This window comes from Marmota marmota, unplaced genomic scaffold (genome assembly GCF_001458135.2).
Source record: "Marmota marmota marmota unplaced genomic scaffold, marMar, whole genome shotgun sequence".
NCBI lineage: Eukaryota > Metazoa > Chordata > Mammalia > Rodentia > Sciuridae > Marmota > Marmota marmota.
The window spans coordinates 3649799-3662942 of NW_025999977.1; the positions used below are offsets into that span (position 1 = coordinate 3649799).

At 41.6% G+C, this 13144-nt stretch overlaps 2 protein-coding genes across 2 annotated transcripts in view; both read right to left on the minus strand.

Moving 5' to 3' along the window:
- Anxa4 (annexin A4) overlaps positions 1 to 1343 on the minus strand; it is a 63000-nt gene extending 61657 nt beyond the window's left edge. Inside the window, exon 1 of the mRNA XM_015479567.2 lies at positions 1215 to 1343. The gene's annotated coding sequence lies outside the window, so the exon portion shown is untranslated. The remainder of the gene's footprint in view (positions 1 to 1214) is intronic.
- Positions 1293 to 10761, minus strand: LOC107136978 (la-related protein 4-like). The gene is given in 5 exon segments (XM_048804936.1): positions 1293 to 1727; positions 7853 to 7979; positions 9530 to 9864; positions 10045 to 10133; positions 10136 to 10761. Coding segments are annotated over 5 exon segments (1440 nt in total). The 5' UTR covers positions 10590 to 10761.
- Between the last annotated feature and the right edge of the window lie 2383 nt (positions 10762 to 13144).

The following is a 13144-nucleotide window of genomic DNA, read 5'->3' on the forward strand; positions in this document are numbered from 1 at the left end:
AGGAAAATAAATGAAAGCTGTACACAAAGAAACCTGCCTCAGGACACAAATCTGGGGACATCAAGGAAGTTCACCCTTTAAATGCTGAGGGTTGGTGGGTCCAGCCTGATGATGAATGTTACCCTCTAAAAATGCTCTGGAGGAAAAATTATATTTGACCAAGAGCAAGATTGTCGAGGAGGAAATTCATAGAATCCCTTGGTCCAGTGCTTTTATGTCTGTGTGTGTATGTATCAAGTCCCTGATCTGATCTTGGCCATATAGAACTCTGGGAAGTCAGCCGCTTTTGGATGGCTGTGCTTACCCATTTTCTCATTCCTGTCCCCTTCCTCTCCAACTTGCTCTTCCACCTGTCTGTCATCTGAGAATTCTTTTGGTAACCAAAGAGTAGGGCTTGGTTATGAGTAGCCACCTGCATGGAAGGGGCAGGTGCTATGTCCTGGAGTTTATGGTCAGCTGGATGGGCAATTTGAAGGAGGGTGCCCTATCCATCCTCCCACTATCTGCTGGAGAGAGCAGATGCCCAGTTTTCATGAAAGATACCAGTGACTCGGGACCCACAATTCTCTAAAACGCTCACAGGAGACCTGCATCTACTTGGAGAACACTATGAGTTGGTGGACTGTTGGAAAGCCATCCTCTTTGGTCCCCAAGACTCCCAGCTGATCAAAGACAGGGGGAAAGTGAAATTGTGCCGCTGACACACACAACATGGGGCTCATATTTAAATAAGATTCCTACATGCCAGGCACTGTGTTGAGATCAGTAGACACACACGGGAATAAAGAGGCAAAAGTCTAGGAGAAAGGAGTAAGTTTCTTAAAAGGAGAGAGAGAGTTAAAAAGTAAGAGGTGTTAGACTGAGTTAGCTCCAGGCAGTATTAACTCCATCCTTTGGTTTTAGTGCCCAAGCTCAGCACATGGACTCAATAAACTGCTGAGGTCTCCGACTGGCATCCGGAGCTCTACACATTGCTCTGAGTGTCTTTCTGGATGGTGTCAGAGGGTAGGGACTGTGATGTTTCCCTCTGGCCCACCCAGAGCGAGTCCCAGCCGGCTGGCCCTGCTCCACCCTGCGGGCCACTCAGGCCCGCCCNNNNCCCGCCCGCAGGCCGGCGTCGGGCACCCTCTCCTGGGATCATCTTGGGGACTGGCATCCCCGAGAGGCACACCCCTCTCCCGGAGCCCAGGACCCCCGGGTCATGATCCCTTTACCTCTTGTGCGGAGACCCGGCTTCGCTAGTCCTCTGTGGCTGCGGAGGTCACACCCGCGTCCAGGCCCAGCAATGGGTCTTATCCCGTGCGGATCCGCCCCACTTCGGGGTGGAGACTGAGCCCGAGTTCCTGGTTGTCTCTCTGCCCACGGAACCGGAAAGTCCCTCCCAAAACAAAGCGCACCTGGAGCCCCAGACGCCCACGAGAAGCCAGCCTGGCCCCGAGTGGGCTGCTCCCGCACGTGCCCGAGCCCCAGGCGGCGACCAGTCCCCGGATCCCGGGGGTCCCGACTCCCGCGCCTCGTCCCGCTGCCGAGATCGCCCAGCCGGCCTGGCACCTCCAGCCCCGCTCCTGCCCCCGCAGAGTGGACCAGTGTGTTCGCGAGTTATCGGGTGTCCGGATGTCCCCACCGGTGTCACCCAAGCCCGGCGACCTCACCCTCTCCCTCCCTGCGTGGGCAGCGCCCAGTTCAATGCCCTGTCCCGAGTCACGCTTGGAATCCCAGCCTTCTCCCTGGAAAAAGGCACTTTCTCACTCCAGCAGGATCATGGGGAGCCTGTGGCTGGAAAAGTAGAAAGTGAAGTCTGAATGGCCCTTTTCATTTCCCTCTGTCACAATAAAACATACATTCCAAAACGTGTCCAGCGGTTCCACATCTCCCTTGAGGAAAAAAATTCTCCCTCCTGTTGCACCTAGCAGGTCAGAGAAACTTCGGGAATAGAAAATTGGGAGCAGCGCTGATCTTTCTCTCTTAAACCTGTAAACACTAGCGTTGGGTGCCTGTCCGCAGGACACACTTTTGTGTGTCCATATCTTCTTACCCCCACTGAACACAACACTCCTGAAGTCACTTACTAGGTCTAGGTTGTCTTTGTGCCTGCGCAGGATTCTGTTTCTGGCACATCGTAGGTGCTCAGTGAATGCTGGAGAGAAATCTGTTGCAACTACCAGCAAATTTTTATTTTATTTGACAAAGGATAGGTAGCTTTGGGGAATGTTTGCTATTCAACGGACCAAAATCCAAGTGGTTATTAAAATCTTTAAAGGTGGAAAGGCAACATTAAATTATTTCATAAACATGTAGCTAGAGGAGGTGGTTTAATGTGGTTCAGAGCATGAGTTTTAGGATCCAGACTTGGTTCTGTCCTTTATATATATTTGATAACCTAAAAGTTTCTGAGTTTCTATTTAGGAACTGACCTTGAGGAAACAAAATTAACAAGGCCAACAGTAGAAAAAGAATGCAATAAGGCCATCACAGTGGCACACATCTGTAATCCCAGCTAATTAGGAGGCTGAGGCAGGAAGATTCTAAGTTTGAGGTCAGCCTGGGAGCCTGGGCAACATAGTAAGACCCTGTCTCAAAATTTTGAAAGGAGCATGCTGGGAATATAGTTCAGTGGTAAAGCACTCCCAGATTTAATTCCAGTACTCCCCCTACATACACACACACACACACACACACAATCAATAATAATTCCCTCTTGAGAAAAATTAGAGACACTATTATATCCCACAGTTGTACCCAGACCCCAGATCCCTGCAGCTGCCTCCTCCCCAAAATTGCGAATTTGGAACAGGTTGGGAAGCCACAGAAAGGGGCTTTCATGAGGTACAAAAGGCCAGGAGTAAATCTGGCCAAAACTCCTCTAATGTCAGCCTGAGTTTTAACTACAAAAGGAATCACATCTTCGCTTAGCTTCTCTCTAGGCCATATCCTACTTCCTTCACTTACAGGGTTTCCTGAGAATATTTTCACTGAAATACTTGCAGGAGAATCCCTAGGTGTAGCTCTGCTTCTAGGTAACCTGATCTAAGACAGGGTATTTTAAAAATTAATAGAATTGTAACAGGGGTCCCCTTAATGCTTTGAATATAACACTCACTTCCGCCTCAGCAACTTAGTGAGGCCCTAGGCATCTTAGTGACACTCTGTCTCAAAATAAAAAATACAAAGGGCTGGGGATGTGGCTCAAAGGTTAAATGCCCCTGGGTTCAATCCTTAGTACCCCTACTCCAGAAAAAAAAAAAAAAGAATACAACCCTCGCTGCTCTGCCACTATGGTCTATTTTTAAACTAACATATTTGTTTTTTTCTTTCCTTCTCCCTCTTTGCCTCCCTAACCATGAAAGAAGCCAGATTAACTTTCTTCCCATCCTAGGCCCAGTTATTCGTCCTTTGGCTCATGACCTACAGGAATAAGCAATCTACGCCCCGGGGCTGGCACCAGCGGATCTGAGAAACAGCTATCTCTCAATGCTACAGATGAATTGACTCCTGACAGAGCACAGCTGGAATGTAGCCTTTGTATTCCTTCTTTAAAAGCCTGCTGTTCTCAGCAACTTAGCAAGGCCCTAAGCAGCTCAGCGAGACCCTGTGTCTAAATAAAATATAAAAAGGGGCTGCTGCTGTCCCTCTTTAATGTGCATGGAAGACTTGAAGGCTCAGTGTTTTAAGTGCCTCTTGGTTCAATCCTTGGTACAAAAAAAAAAAAAAAGTCCTCTGTTTCCTCTGGCAGTTAGAATCACAGCCTCTGGGGTAGGAGTCCCCTCTATTTCTCCTTTGTTAGCAAAGTAATACAATTTCTTTTTCCTTTTTTTCAAAACCTTACCTTCGTTATTGGATCCAGTTCCAGGACAAGGACTGACCTTTCAGTATCAGAATTGTCCAAATGAAAGGCTCAAAGGAGCCTTTAAATTAAAGATAGCAGAATGAATACCTATAGTTATCTCAGATCCTCTCAAAATTCAAGTAAAGCAAAAGTTTTTTTTTTTTAATCTCACAAGAACAAGGGAACCAGACAGAAAAAAATAATAACAAAAAATTGGAGCCTGAAAAGTAGAGAAATAGGATAATTGACTTAGCAGACCTGAGAGAACTAAGGAATAAGGAGAAGGGAAAGCCAGGAAGCAAGATGACAATGTAGATCTCTGGGGATGTGGGAGTTTGCAGCATCAGGTGCTTCTGAAAAAGGGTATGTAGGTGAGCCGGAGACCTGGAGGATTGGTTGTGAGCTGCACAGGAAGAAGCTAGTGTCCCCCATCCCCTCCTGCACAGCTGCTGTTGTCCCTCTTTAATGTGCGTGGAAGACTTGAAGTGCCTTCTCAGAAGGGATAAAGAACAGGATCTCTGGAATGGGAACACCCAGATATTGTTGCCGTGTTCTGGTTATCTGAGGCTGCCTAAACGACCCCAAAACTTGGTGCCATAAACAATGACTATTTTTCCACCATTTGGTTGTCCCTCATGATTTTGTGGGTCTGAAATTGGATAGGACTTGGCTGGGGAATTCTGTTCCATGAAGCATCAGCGAAGTTCACTAAGTATAATTACATGGTGGTTTTCAGCCAGGCTGGAAGACTCCTTCTATATTTGACACCATAGCAAGAGTAACTGGAAGGCTGATCTCAGCTGGCACTATTACCCAGGACACTTACACCTTCTCTCTTCACATGGCAGTTTCAGGGTGTCAGATCTCGTATGTGGAGAGTCAGGGTTTCCAGAAAAATAATACAAGAGATACAAGCAGAAGTTACTAAGCTTCTTATTATCTAGGCTTGGAAACTATTGAACATTGTTTCCATTGTATTCTATAGATCATGCAAATCACTGAGACCAGTCCAGTTTCAAGGAAAGGAGAATTAGCCTCCATCCCGGAATGAATGTGTATGTGCAAAGATTTTGCAGCCATCTTTAATCTTGGGTACTAAATGAACACATGGATAGGGCTTCTGTACTGAAATTGAAGAGTCATATGAAAATTAAGAAAATGAATATTGAACTAACTGTTCAATATTATTCCTCCACTTGATTCCTGCTAGAAACTGGCAGCCAGGATTATATTCATTAAGAGTTTATATTCATTAAGAGTTTGGAGTATTTCTCTCTGGAGAAATCTAAGAACAAAGATCTAAGGACACTGTATTCAATTGCTTAATGAAACTGAGCAACCTGTTAGTAAACTTATCCTTGTCAAGCCTCACCACTCATGTACGCACAAAGGTGTCCAGAAAGTATTGTTGATTGCACTTTTAGGGTTAGTAGATAAAATACAGGACACTTAAATATGAATTTTGGATAAACAACAAATAATTTTTATTGAAGTATAAAATATATAACATGGCTTAAACACTGCACAGAATGTACTTTTCCTATAAGGTATCTGTTGTTTATGTAAAATTGAAGTTTAACTAGGTGTCTTGTTTTTTGTTTTGTTTTTTGCTAAATTTGGCACACTTAAGAATGGATAGCCAAGACTGGGGTTGTGGTTCAGTAGTACAGCAATTGCCTCGCATGCCTGAAGCACTGGGTTTGATCCTCAGCACCACATAAATAAATAAAATAAAGGTATTATATACATCTACAACTAAAATTAAAAAAAAAGAATAGATAGCCAGATGAGCATGGCAAAAGCCTGTAATCCTACTTGCTCAGGAGGCTGAGGCTGGAGGATTGCAAGGTTAAAGCCAGCCTCAGCAACTTAGGGAGGACCTAAGCAACTCAGTGAGACCCTGTCTCTAAATAAAATATAAAAAAGGGCTGGGGATGTGGCTCACTGGTTAAGCACCTCTGGGTTCAATCCCTGGTAACAACAACAACAAAAAACAAACAAACAAACAAACAAACATAGATCCTCAGAATTTAAGGGAAGAATCTGACATGACAGAAAGAATCCCAAAAGTATAACAGGAAAGAAGCTTGGAAGAAAAAGACTATATGGAAAGGGGAAAGAAAAGTGATGATCTGCTATTGGTCTCCTCTGAGAAATAAATTTAGAAAAAAAAAAAACAGAATAGATACTCTTTAACAATTAGTACTTAGAGAACAAAACATAGGTCTTTTAAATTATAAATATGATAGCAAAAAAAAAAAAAAAACCTCAGCAGAGTAGTAAGAATATAAAGTTAGAAAATAATAGAATGCACAGTCATTCCTCCGTATCCTTTGGGATTGGTTCCAGGACTCCTGTGAATAGCAAAATCTCTGGATATCCCTTAGATAAAATGGCCTAGTATTTGCATTTAACTTCTGCACATCCTCCCATATACTTTGAAACATCTCTGGATTACTTATAATATCTAATACAATGCAAATGTTATGTAAATAGTTGTTACACTGTATTGTGTAGGGAATAGTGACAAGGAAATGTCTATGCATGTTCAGTTCAGGTGCATGCTGTAGGCTTAACTGCATAGTATATGATCCATGGTTGATCGAACTTACACATGCAGAGAGCTGCTTACATAGACAAAAGGCAAACAGAAGAGAAAGAGGTAGGAAATAATAAGAAAATTAGAAAGCTAGTCCTGAAATCTAGGAGGCAAAGGGAAAGAAGTCAATAAAATAATTCAATTATATTTTTTGAGAACTAAAGGGTGTGAATTTCCACATTGAAAGCACTTGCTAGGGGCTGGGGATGTGGCTCAAGCGGTAGCGCGCTCGCCTGGCATGCTTGCGGCCCGGGTTCGATCCTTAGCACCACATACAAAGATGTTGTGTCTGCCGATAACTAAAAAAAGAAAGCACTTGCTAAGCCCAGCACAATAGATAAAATGAGAACCACACCAAGGCACATCACAATAAAATTTTAGAAGACAGGGGGGCTCAGAGGAGAGCTTACAAGCAACCAGAGGGTAAAAGGAGGTTTCATATAAGGGATGAAGAATCGAGTGGGAAGTTGGCATAGTGGTACATACCTGTGATCCCAGCCACTGGGGAGGCTGAGACAGGAGGATCTCAAGTTCAAGGCTAACCTTGGCATCTTAGCAAAACCCTGTCTCAAATAAAATAAAAAGGACTAGAGATGTAGCTCAGTGGTAAAGCTCTTGCTTAGCATGTGCAAGGTCCTGGGTTTAATTTCCAATACTGCAAAAATAAAAATGTCACCAAATTTATCAACAACAGCACAAAAACTGACAGACAGTGGAATCATGCTTTTATAACTCTGAGAGAAAATAATTTCCAAATAGATTCCCATATCCATTCCAACTAGCAGCCAAGTTGAGGGGAGTAAAGACAGTTTCAGACATTCACAATTTCAAAATATTTACCTCCTGTGTACTTTTCATCAAAAAACTTTCAGATGGTGTGTTCCATCAAAACAAGGACCTAAACCTTAGGATTTGAAAAAAATGGCAAATAGCAGAGTGAACAAGTGAAAATTGGATTGTGGGAAGGCAATCAGTTAACACTATAGCTATGGATGTCTAGCTTTCCTTAACTTAGAGTTAAGCACTAACTGTGTGCCCGTCACCATTCTAAGTGCTTTACATATATAGTACTAGTTAATCCTCACCAGAGCTGAGTTGCTAAGCACATACTTGCATAGGTGTCAATAAGCATTACTATTAATGTATACAATCATTTATTAATTCAACCATACTGCATTAAACTGCCTATGGCAGGTTTTTTTAGAATTGGCTGAAACAATATATTCAGTCCCACATCTCTTAAAAACCCTGCCCTCCTCCATCAACAGAAGTCCTCTCCCATTGACAGGGTCATCTTATTGGAAAGCCTTCTATGGCTGAGAAAAAAAAAAAAGTACTGTATTGTGACCTCCAAGGCTGGGGCTCAAAAGGTAGCATAGCTTCCATCCAATTCTCTTGCTTAGCACACATGCCTTTGGAGCACGTACATACAGCTGCTCTGAAACCACCATGCTCCAGTGACCATGTGGACAGGTGACAGCCAAAGAGTGACTCAGGAATGCTGGCTCTTCCAGCCCCCCGGCAGTTTGAGTTTTCCCAATCCCAATCCCAATGCTGCACATGAGAATGAGGAAGACTTAAAAATGCTTTCAGCATGCTTCCTGCCTCATGGAATCCAGGTGACGCACTCAGTGAGAACCATCTTGCTGAGCCCTGTCTGTCACCAGGATCATAAGTTATAAGAATAACAAAAAACTAGGGCTGGGGTTGTGGCTCAGTGGTAGTGTGCTTGCCTTGCATGTGTGGGGCACTGGGTTCGATCCTCAGCACCACATAAATAAATAAAATAATAAAATAAAGGTTTTGTGTCCATTTACAACTAAATAAATAAATAAATAATTTTTTAAAAAAGAAGAAGAACAAAAAACTATTGGGCTGGGATGTGGCTCAGTGGTAGAGCCCTTTTCTATCACCCTGGGTTCAATCCTCAAAACTGTGAAGAATGATAAAAATAGTAAATGACTTTGTTTCACAACACAAATACTTCTTGGAGCAATAGATATCCAGGACACTTCCATATGAAAGTGGGATTTTATTTTATTTTTTAAATATTTATTTTATAGTAGGACACAATACCTTTATTTCACTCAATTAGTTTTTACATGGTGTTGAGGATCGAACCCAGGGTGCCGGGCATGCGAGACGAGCACTCTACCGCTGAGCCACAACCCCAGCCTGAAAGTGGGATTTTAAACCAGAATTTTGAATCTCCCTTCCCAATACTCATTGAAATGACATAAAGCGGGTAATGAGAGGGAATTTTTACTGAGGGGCAAGTCTCTCTTCTGACACTCTCGGCAATTTCAGGATAATAGCCAGGGTACATCCAGTCTGACCACTGGCCAGGAAGGAGCTGAGGCTTGAGGCCAGATAACCCTTGGCCCCCTGGGACAGTGACTTTGCAAAGCATTAAAAAGAAAGTTTACACAGGTGACATTCCTTGCCAGCTGGCCCTCTCAACAATTCTTTCAGGCTTCTGGAAGGTAATCAGCCCTGCAGCCTAAGATATGAGAGGAAGATTCCAGCAGCATCCAAAGAGTTAGGCAGGGATCCAGAAAGAATTAGCTCATTCTGTTAGGGGACAAAAGCAAAGCTTTTTAAACTTTCAAGGATGAGTAAGCATCAATAATATATAGAACCATAAAAAATTTCTAGAACTTAGAAAATGTAACAACTAATAGGTAGGAGTGACTTTTTGTTTTGTTTTATAATATAAAGCAGAAATAAATTTTAAACAGCCTCTGCTATGTCTTGCATAAATAAAACTGACCAAAAAATATAGATCTAATCTGAATATTATTTATGATATAGAATTAATGGTTATAGACTAGATTCCATTATTTTACTGAATCACCTACTGAATATTTATAAAAACTGACAAAATATTTATTTGCAAAGAAAACCTCATTAAATTCTAAAATAGGACTGGGGGTACAGCTTGGTGGTGGAGCACTTTGCCCAACATGTGCAAGGCCCTGGATTTGATACCCAGTAAGGTCAAAGAAACCCCAAAATTCTAAAGTAAGAATAGAGTTTGAACCCTAACACTGTCATTTTTTAAGCTGGTAACTCTAAGAAAGTCATTTATCTTTTTCTGTATGTACTTATCTTTAGTTTTATAAGATCCTGGTGAATTAAAGCCATTCACAAAACTACCATTGGGAAAGGGAGCCAGTGGCGTTTCAAAGTAAGGTGCAGGACTTGGAGACCAAGACTGAGGCACAATACTATAGACTGAGTACTGTTGATGAGGATTATATACAGGCTGCATAAAGACTGGTGAGGCATACTGTGCTTGAGTTTGAATTGGTTGACTATACATACTAGAATCCATTAATCGATAACCATTCTTAGCAAAAAAAGTATTGATGGCTTTTATCCTTGCCATGATTGGCTTGCCCTGAAATGTTTTAACTTCTTCTCTTAAGTATTTAAAAGCCTGCTGTGTCGGGGCTGGGGCTGTGGCTCAGTGGTGGAGTGCTTGCCTAGCATGCATGAGGCACTGGGTTCGATCCTCAGCACCACATAAAAATAAAATAATAAGATAAAGATATTGTGCCCACCTATAAGTAAAAAATAAATATTTAAAAAAAATAAATTAAAAAAAAAAAATAAAAGCCTGCTGTGCATCTGTGTCTGACTGAAAAGTGATATACCAGTTGCTATTATGTGCAAACTCACAGCTTATCACTTTGGGGCAGTTTTCACTTCCTCTACTGGTGTAGTTTCAGGAATCTCTCTGAGAATGACAATACAATGTTTATGACTTGGTCTCACCTTCTCGCCCTTCTCATCAACTTGTACCATAGGAGAAGATCTCAACACTTCAAGAATTAGATCAGGATCTGTGGTCAATTTTTTTTTAATCTCTTCCATGTTGGCAATTGTCCAAATTGGGACGAACTGATTACTATCCATCTGAGATATCAAATAAAGATCCTTTGACAAGTTTTCTCGTGAAAAACAGAATTCTAATTGTTTCTTTAGACATTCTTTTAGGTCTTCTGTAGAAATTGTTGAACTGCTTTCTCCAGAAACATCACATATTTGATAACTCAGCTCTTCAGGTCCTAATATCATTCTATCAGTTGATTCTTCAATGCCTGTAGTGTTTCTTGTGGTTTCACAAGATGGAGAATACATTACTTCATATTCCTTACACATATCTTCTGAAAGCTCAGCATTTCCTTCAGGATGAGACCCTGATGTGGCTGCTGTTTCATGCCATGAGCTTTCAGTTCCATGAGCTACAGTAGTGGCATCAGGAGTTCCAGGAGGAATTTCTTGCCATACTTTGGCATTAGGATTTAAATCAGTTCCTTTAGATGCTACCTGCTTCTCCCTCCGGGGTCCCACATGTTGCTCGCCTTCCTGCCAGAGGCCCCGCGAGGCCTCGCCTCACTCCTGTACTTATCTTTAGAATAGGGATGATGATTATGCCTTCCTTATAGGGACTAAATTATGAGGATAAAATGACTTAATATATGTTAAACTTTTGGAAGAGTACTTGGTCTATTCTAAACCAGATGTTATAGTTGGCTATTTTTTCTGATCACAGTTAAATAAAATAAAAATTTGGTAATAAAACTTTATATATATTGTTGTCAATGGACCTTTATTTTACTTATTTATATGCAGTGCAAGTAATGCTGAGGATTGAACCCAGGGCCTCGCACGTGCTAGGCAAGTGCTCTACCACTGAGTTACAACCCAGCCCTTGGTAATAAAACTTTTAACCAACCATGGCCAACCACTATCAATAGTATTTTCTTTTCTTTTTTTTAAAGAGAGAGAGAATTTTTTAAGATATTTATTTCTTTTAGTTTTTGGTGGACACAACATCTCTGTTTGTATGTGGTGCTGAGGATCAAACCCAGGCCACACGCATGCCAGGCGAGCGGGCTACCGCTTGAGCCACATCCCCAGCCCATCAATAGTATTTTCTACTACCTAATTATGGAGATGCCATGTTTGAGAGCTCTAAGGGAAACTAGGCCATCTTTCAAGATTTTGACACCATCCTTTAAGATTCATTATCTACTAGAATTATTGGTATCAAAGAAAAATCTAGGGTCTGGGGGTGTAGCTTTCATGTAGAAAACTTGCCTAGCATAAGTAAATTCCTGGGTTGACTCCTCAGTACCGAGAAAAAGAAAAGAAAAATCTGATATCAAACTGATCCTTCTTCCTTTGTAGATTATCTACAAAAGAATTTTAAGATTTCTTCTTTCCCCTTGAAGAATGTATTTAGGAGTGGGGCCTCTTGTCCTATCCTGGTTGGCAATCTGTCTTAGGTCGGTTCATGCTGAAGAGTTAAATCTTTCCCAAACTCAGAACCTTTCTTCTCTCATAGGATTGATTGTTTTCTGGGTTGGGAGTGTGGTTCAGTAGAAGAGCACATTTGTCTAGCATGTACAAGGCCCTGGGTTAAAACCCCAGCACCAAGGTGGTGGTTGGGGGTGGGGGTGACAGGGAGAAAGATATTTTCTATCTTCCATAATCTCTATTGGATGTTATGGAACTTTATCCTCTGTTGCTTAACATTTCTTTACCTGGTTGTTTTTGCTTTGTTTTGCTTTGAACTTTAGCTATGAGTTTGAGAGAATCGTTCGGCTTGATCTTGTGAGCTCATTAATTCCATTTTCAGTTGTCCATTTTATTTAGTCCATCTACTAATTTTTTAAATGCAGTTTTTATTCTATCAAACATATATATATGTCAGATATGTTTATATCTTTTTTAAATGGAGCTTTAATTTTGTTAAATATATGCATTTGTAAGATATATCTTTCTTTTTTCTTTTTGGTGGTGCAGGGGATCAAACCCAGGACCTTACACAAGATAAGTAAATGCTCTACTACTGAACCACATCCTCAGCCCTAATTGACATATACATTTTTAAACAAATATTTATTTTTTAGTTGTAGTTGTACTCAATATCTTTATTTATTTTTATGTGGTGCAAACCCAGGGCCTCACACATGCTAGGCGATGCTCTGTCGCTGAGCCACAACCCCAGCCTACCTAACTGCCATATATTTTTAAGAGCTGAAAGTCTTGTTAAAAGAAACAGCAATTGTTTTCCTTCCTAGATGCCTGAGGACCACCATAATGAACACACAGTAACTATTCACACCAAGACATTCACGACCACCCAACTACTTCAGGGAAAACAACTGGTCATCGATGTCCTTCATCCTGGGAAGGTGATAGCATCTAAGACAGAAATTCAGGACAACCACCTGTAATCCCCAGAGACTCAAGAGGCTGAGGCAGGAAGATCGAAAGTTCCAAGTCAGTCTCAGCAACTTAGCAAGGTTCTAAGCAACTTAGTGAGACCCTGTCTCAAACCCTGGTAAGGGGGGGGGGGGAAGGAATTTTAGAAAAACTAGCGCAAATGTACAAGACCATTCCAGATGTCATCCTTGTATTTGGATAAGAATTCATTTTAGTAGTGACAAGGTAACTGGCTTGGGAATGATTTAAGATGCCTTGGATTAATTAAAGAAAGATGAATCCAAATGTGAACTTACAGGACATGGGCTGAGGAGAAGAAAAAGACCTCAAGGAAACAGTGAAAAGAATACAAGAATGTAATGAGGAAAGTCAAGGGGAAAGGCCAATGTCAGTGCTGGCAAAAAGCAGGAGTAAAGATTCTGCAATGACCTTGTCTGTGATGATTGTGTAAATTTTCATGAAAGGCTTGATAAACTGCAAAT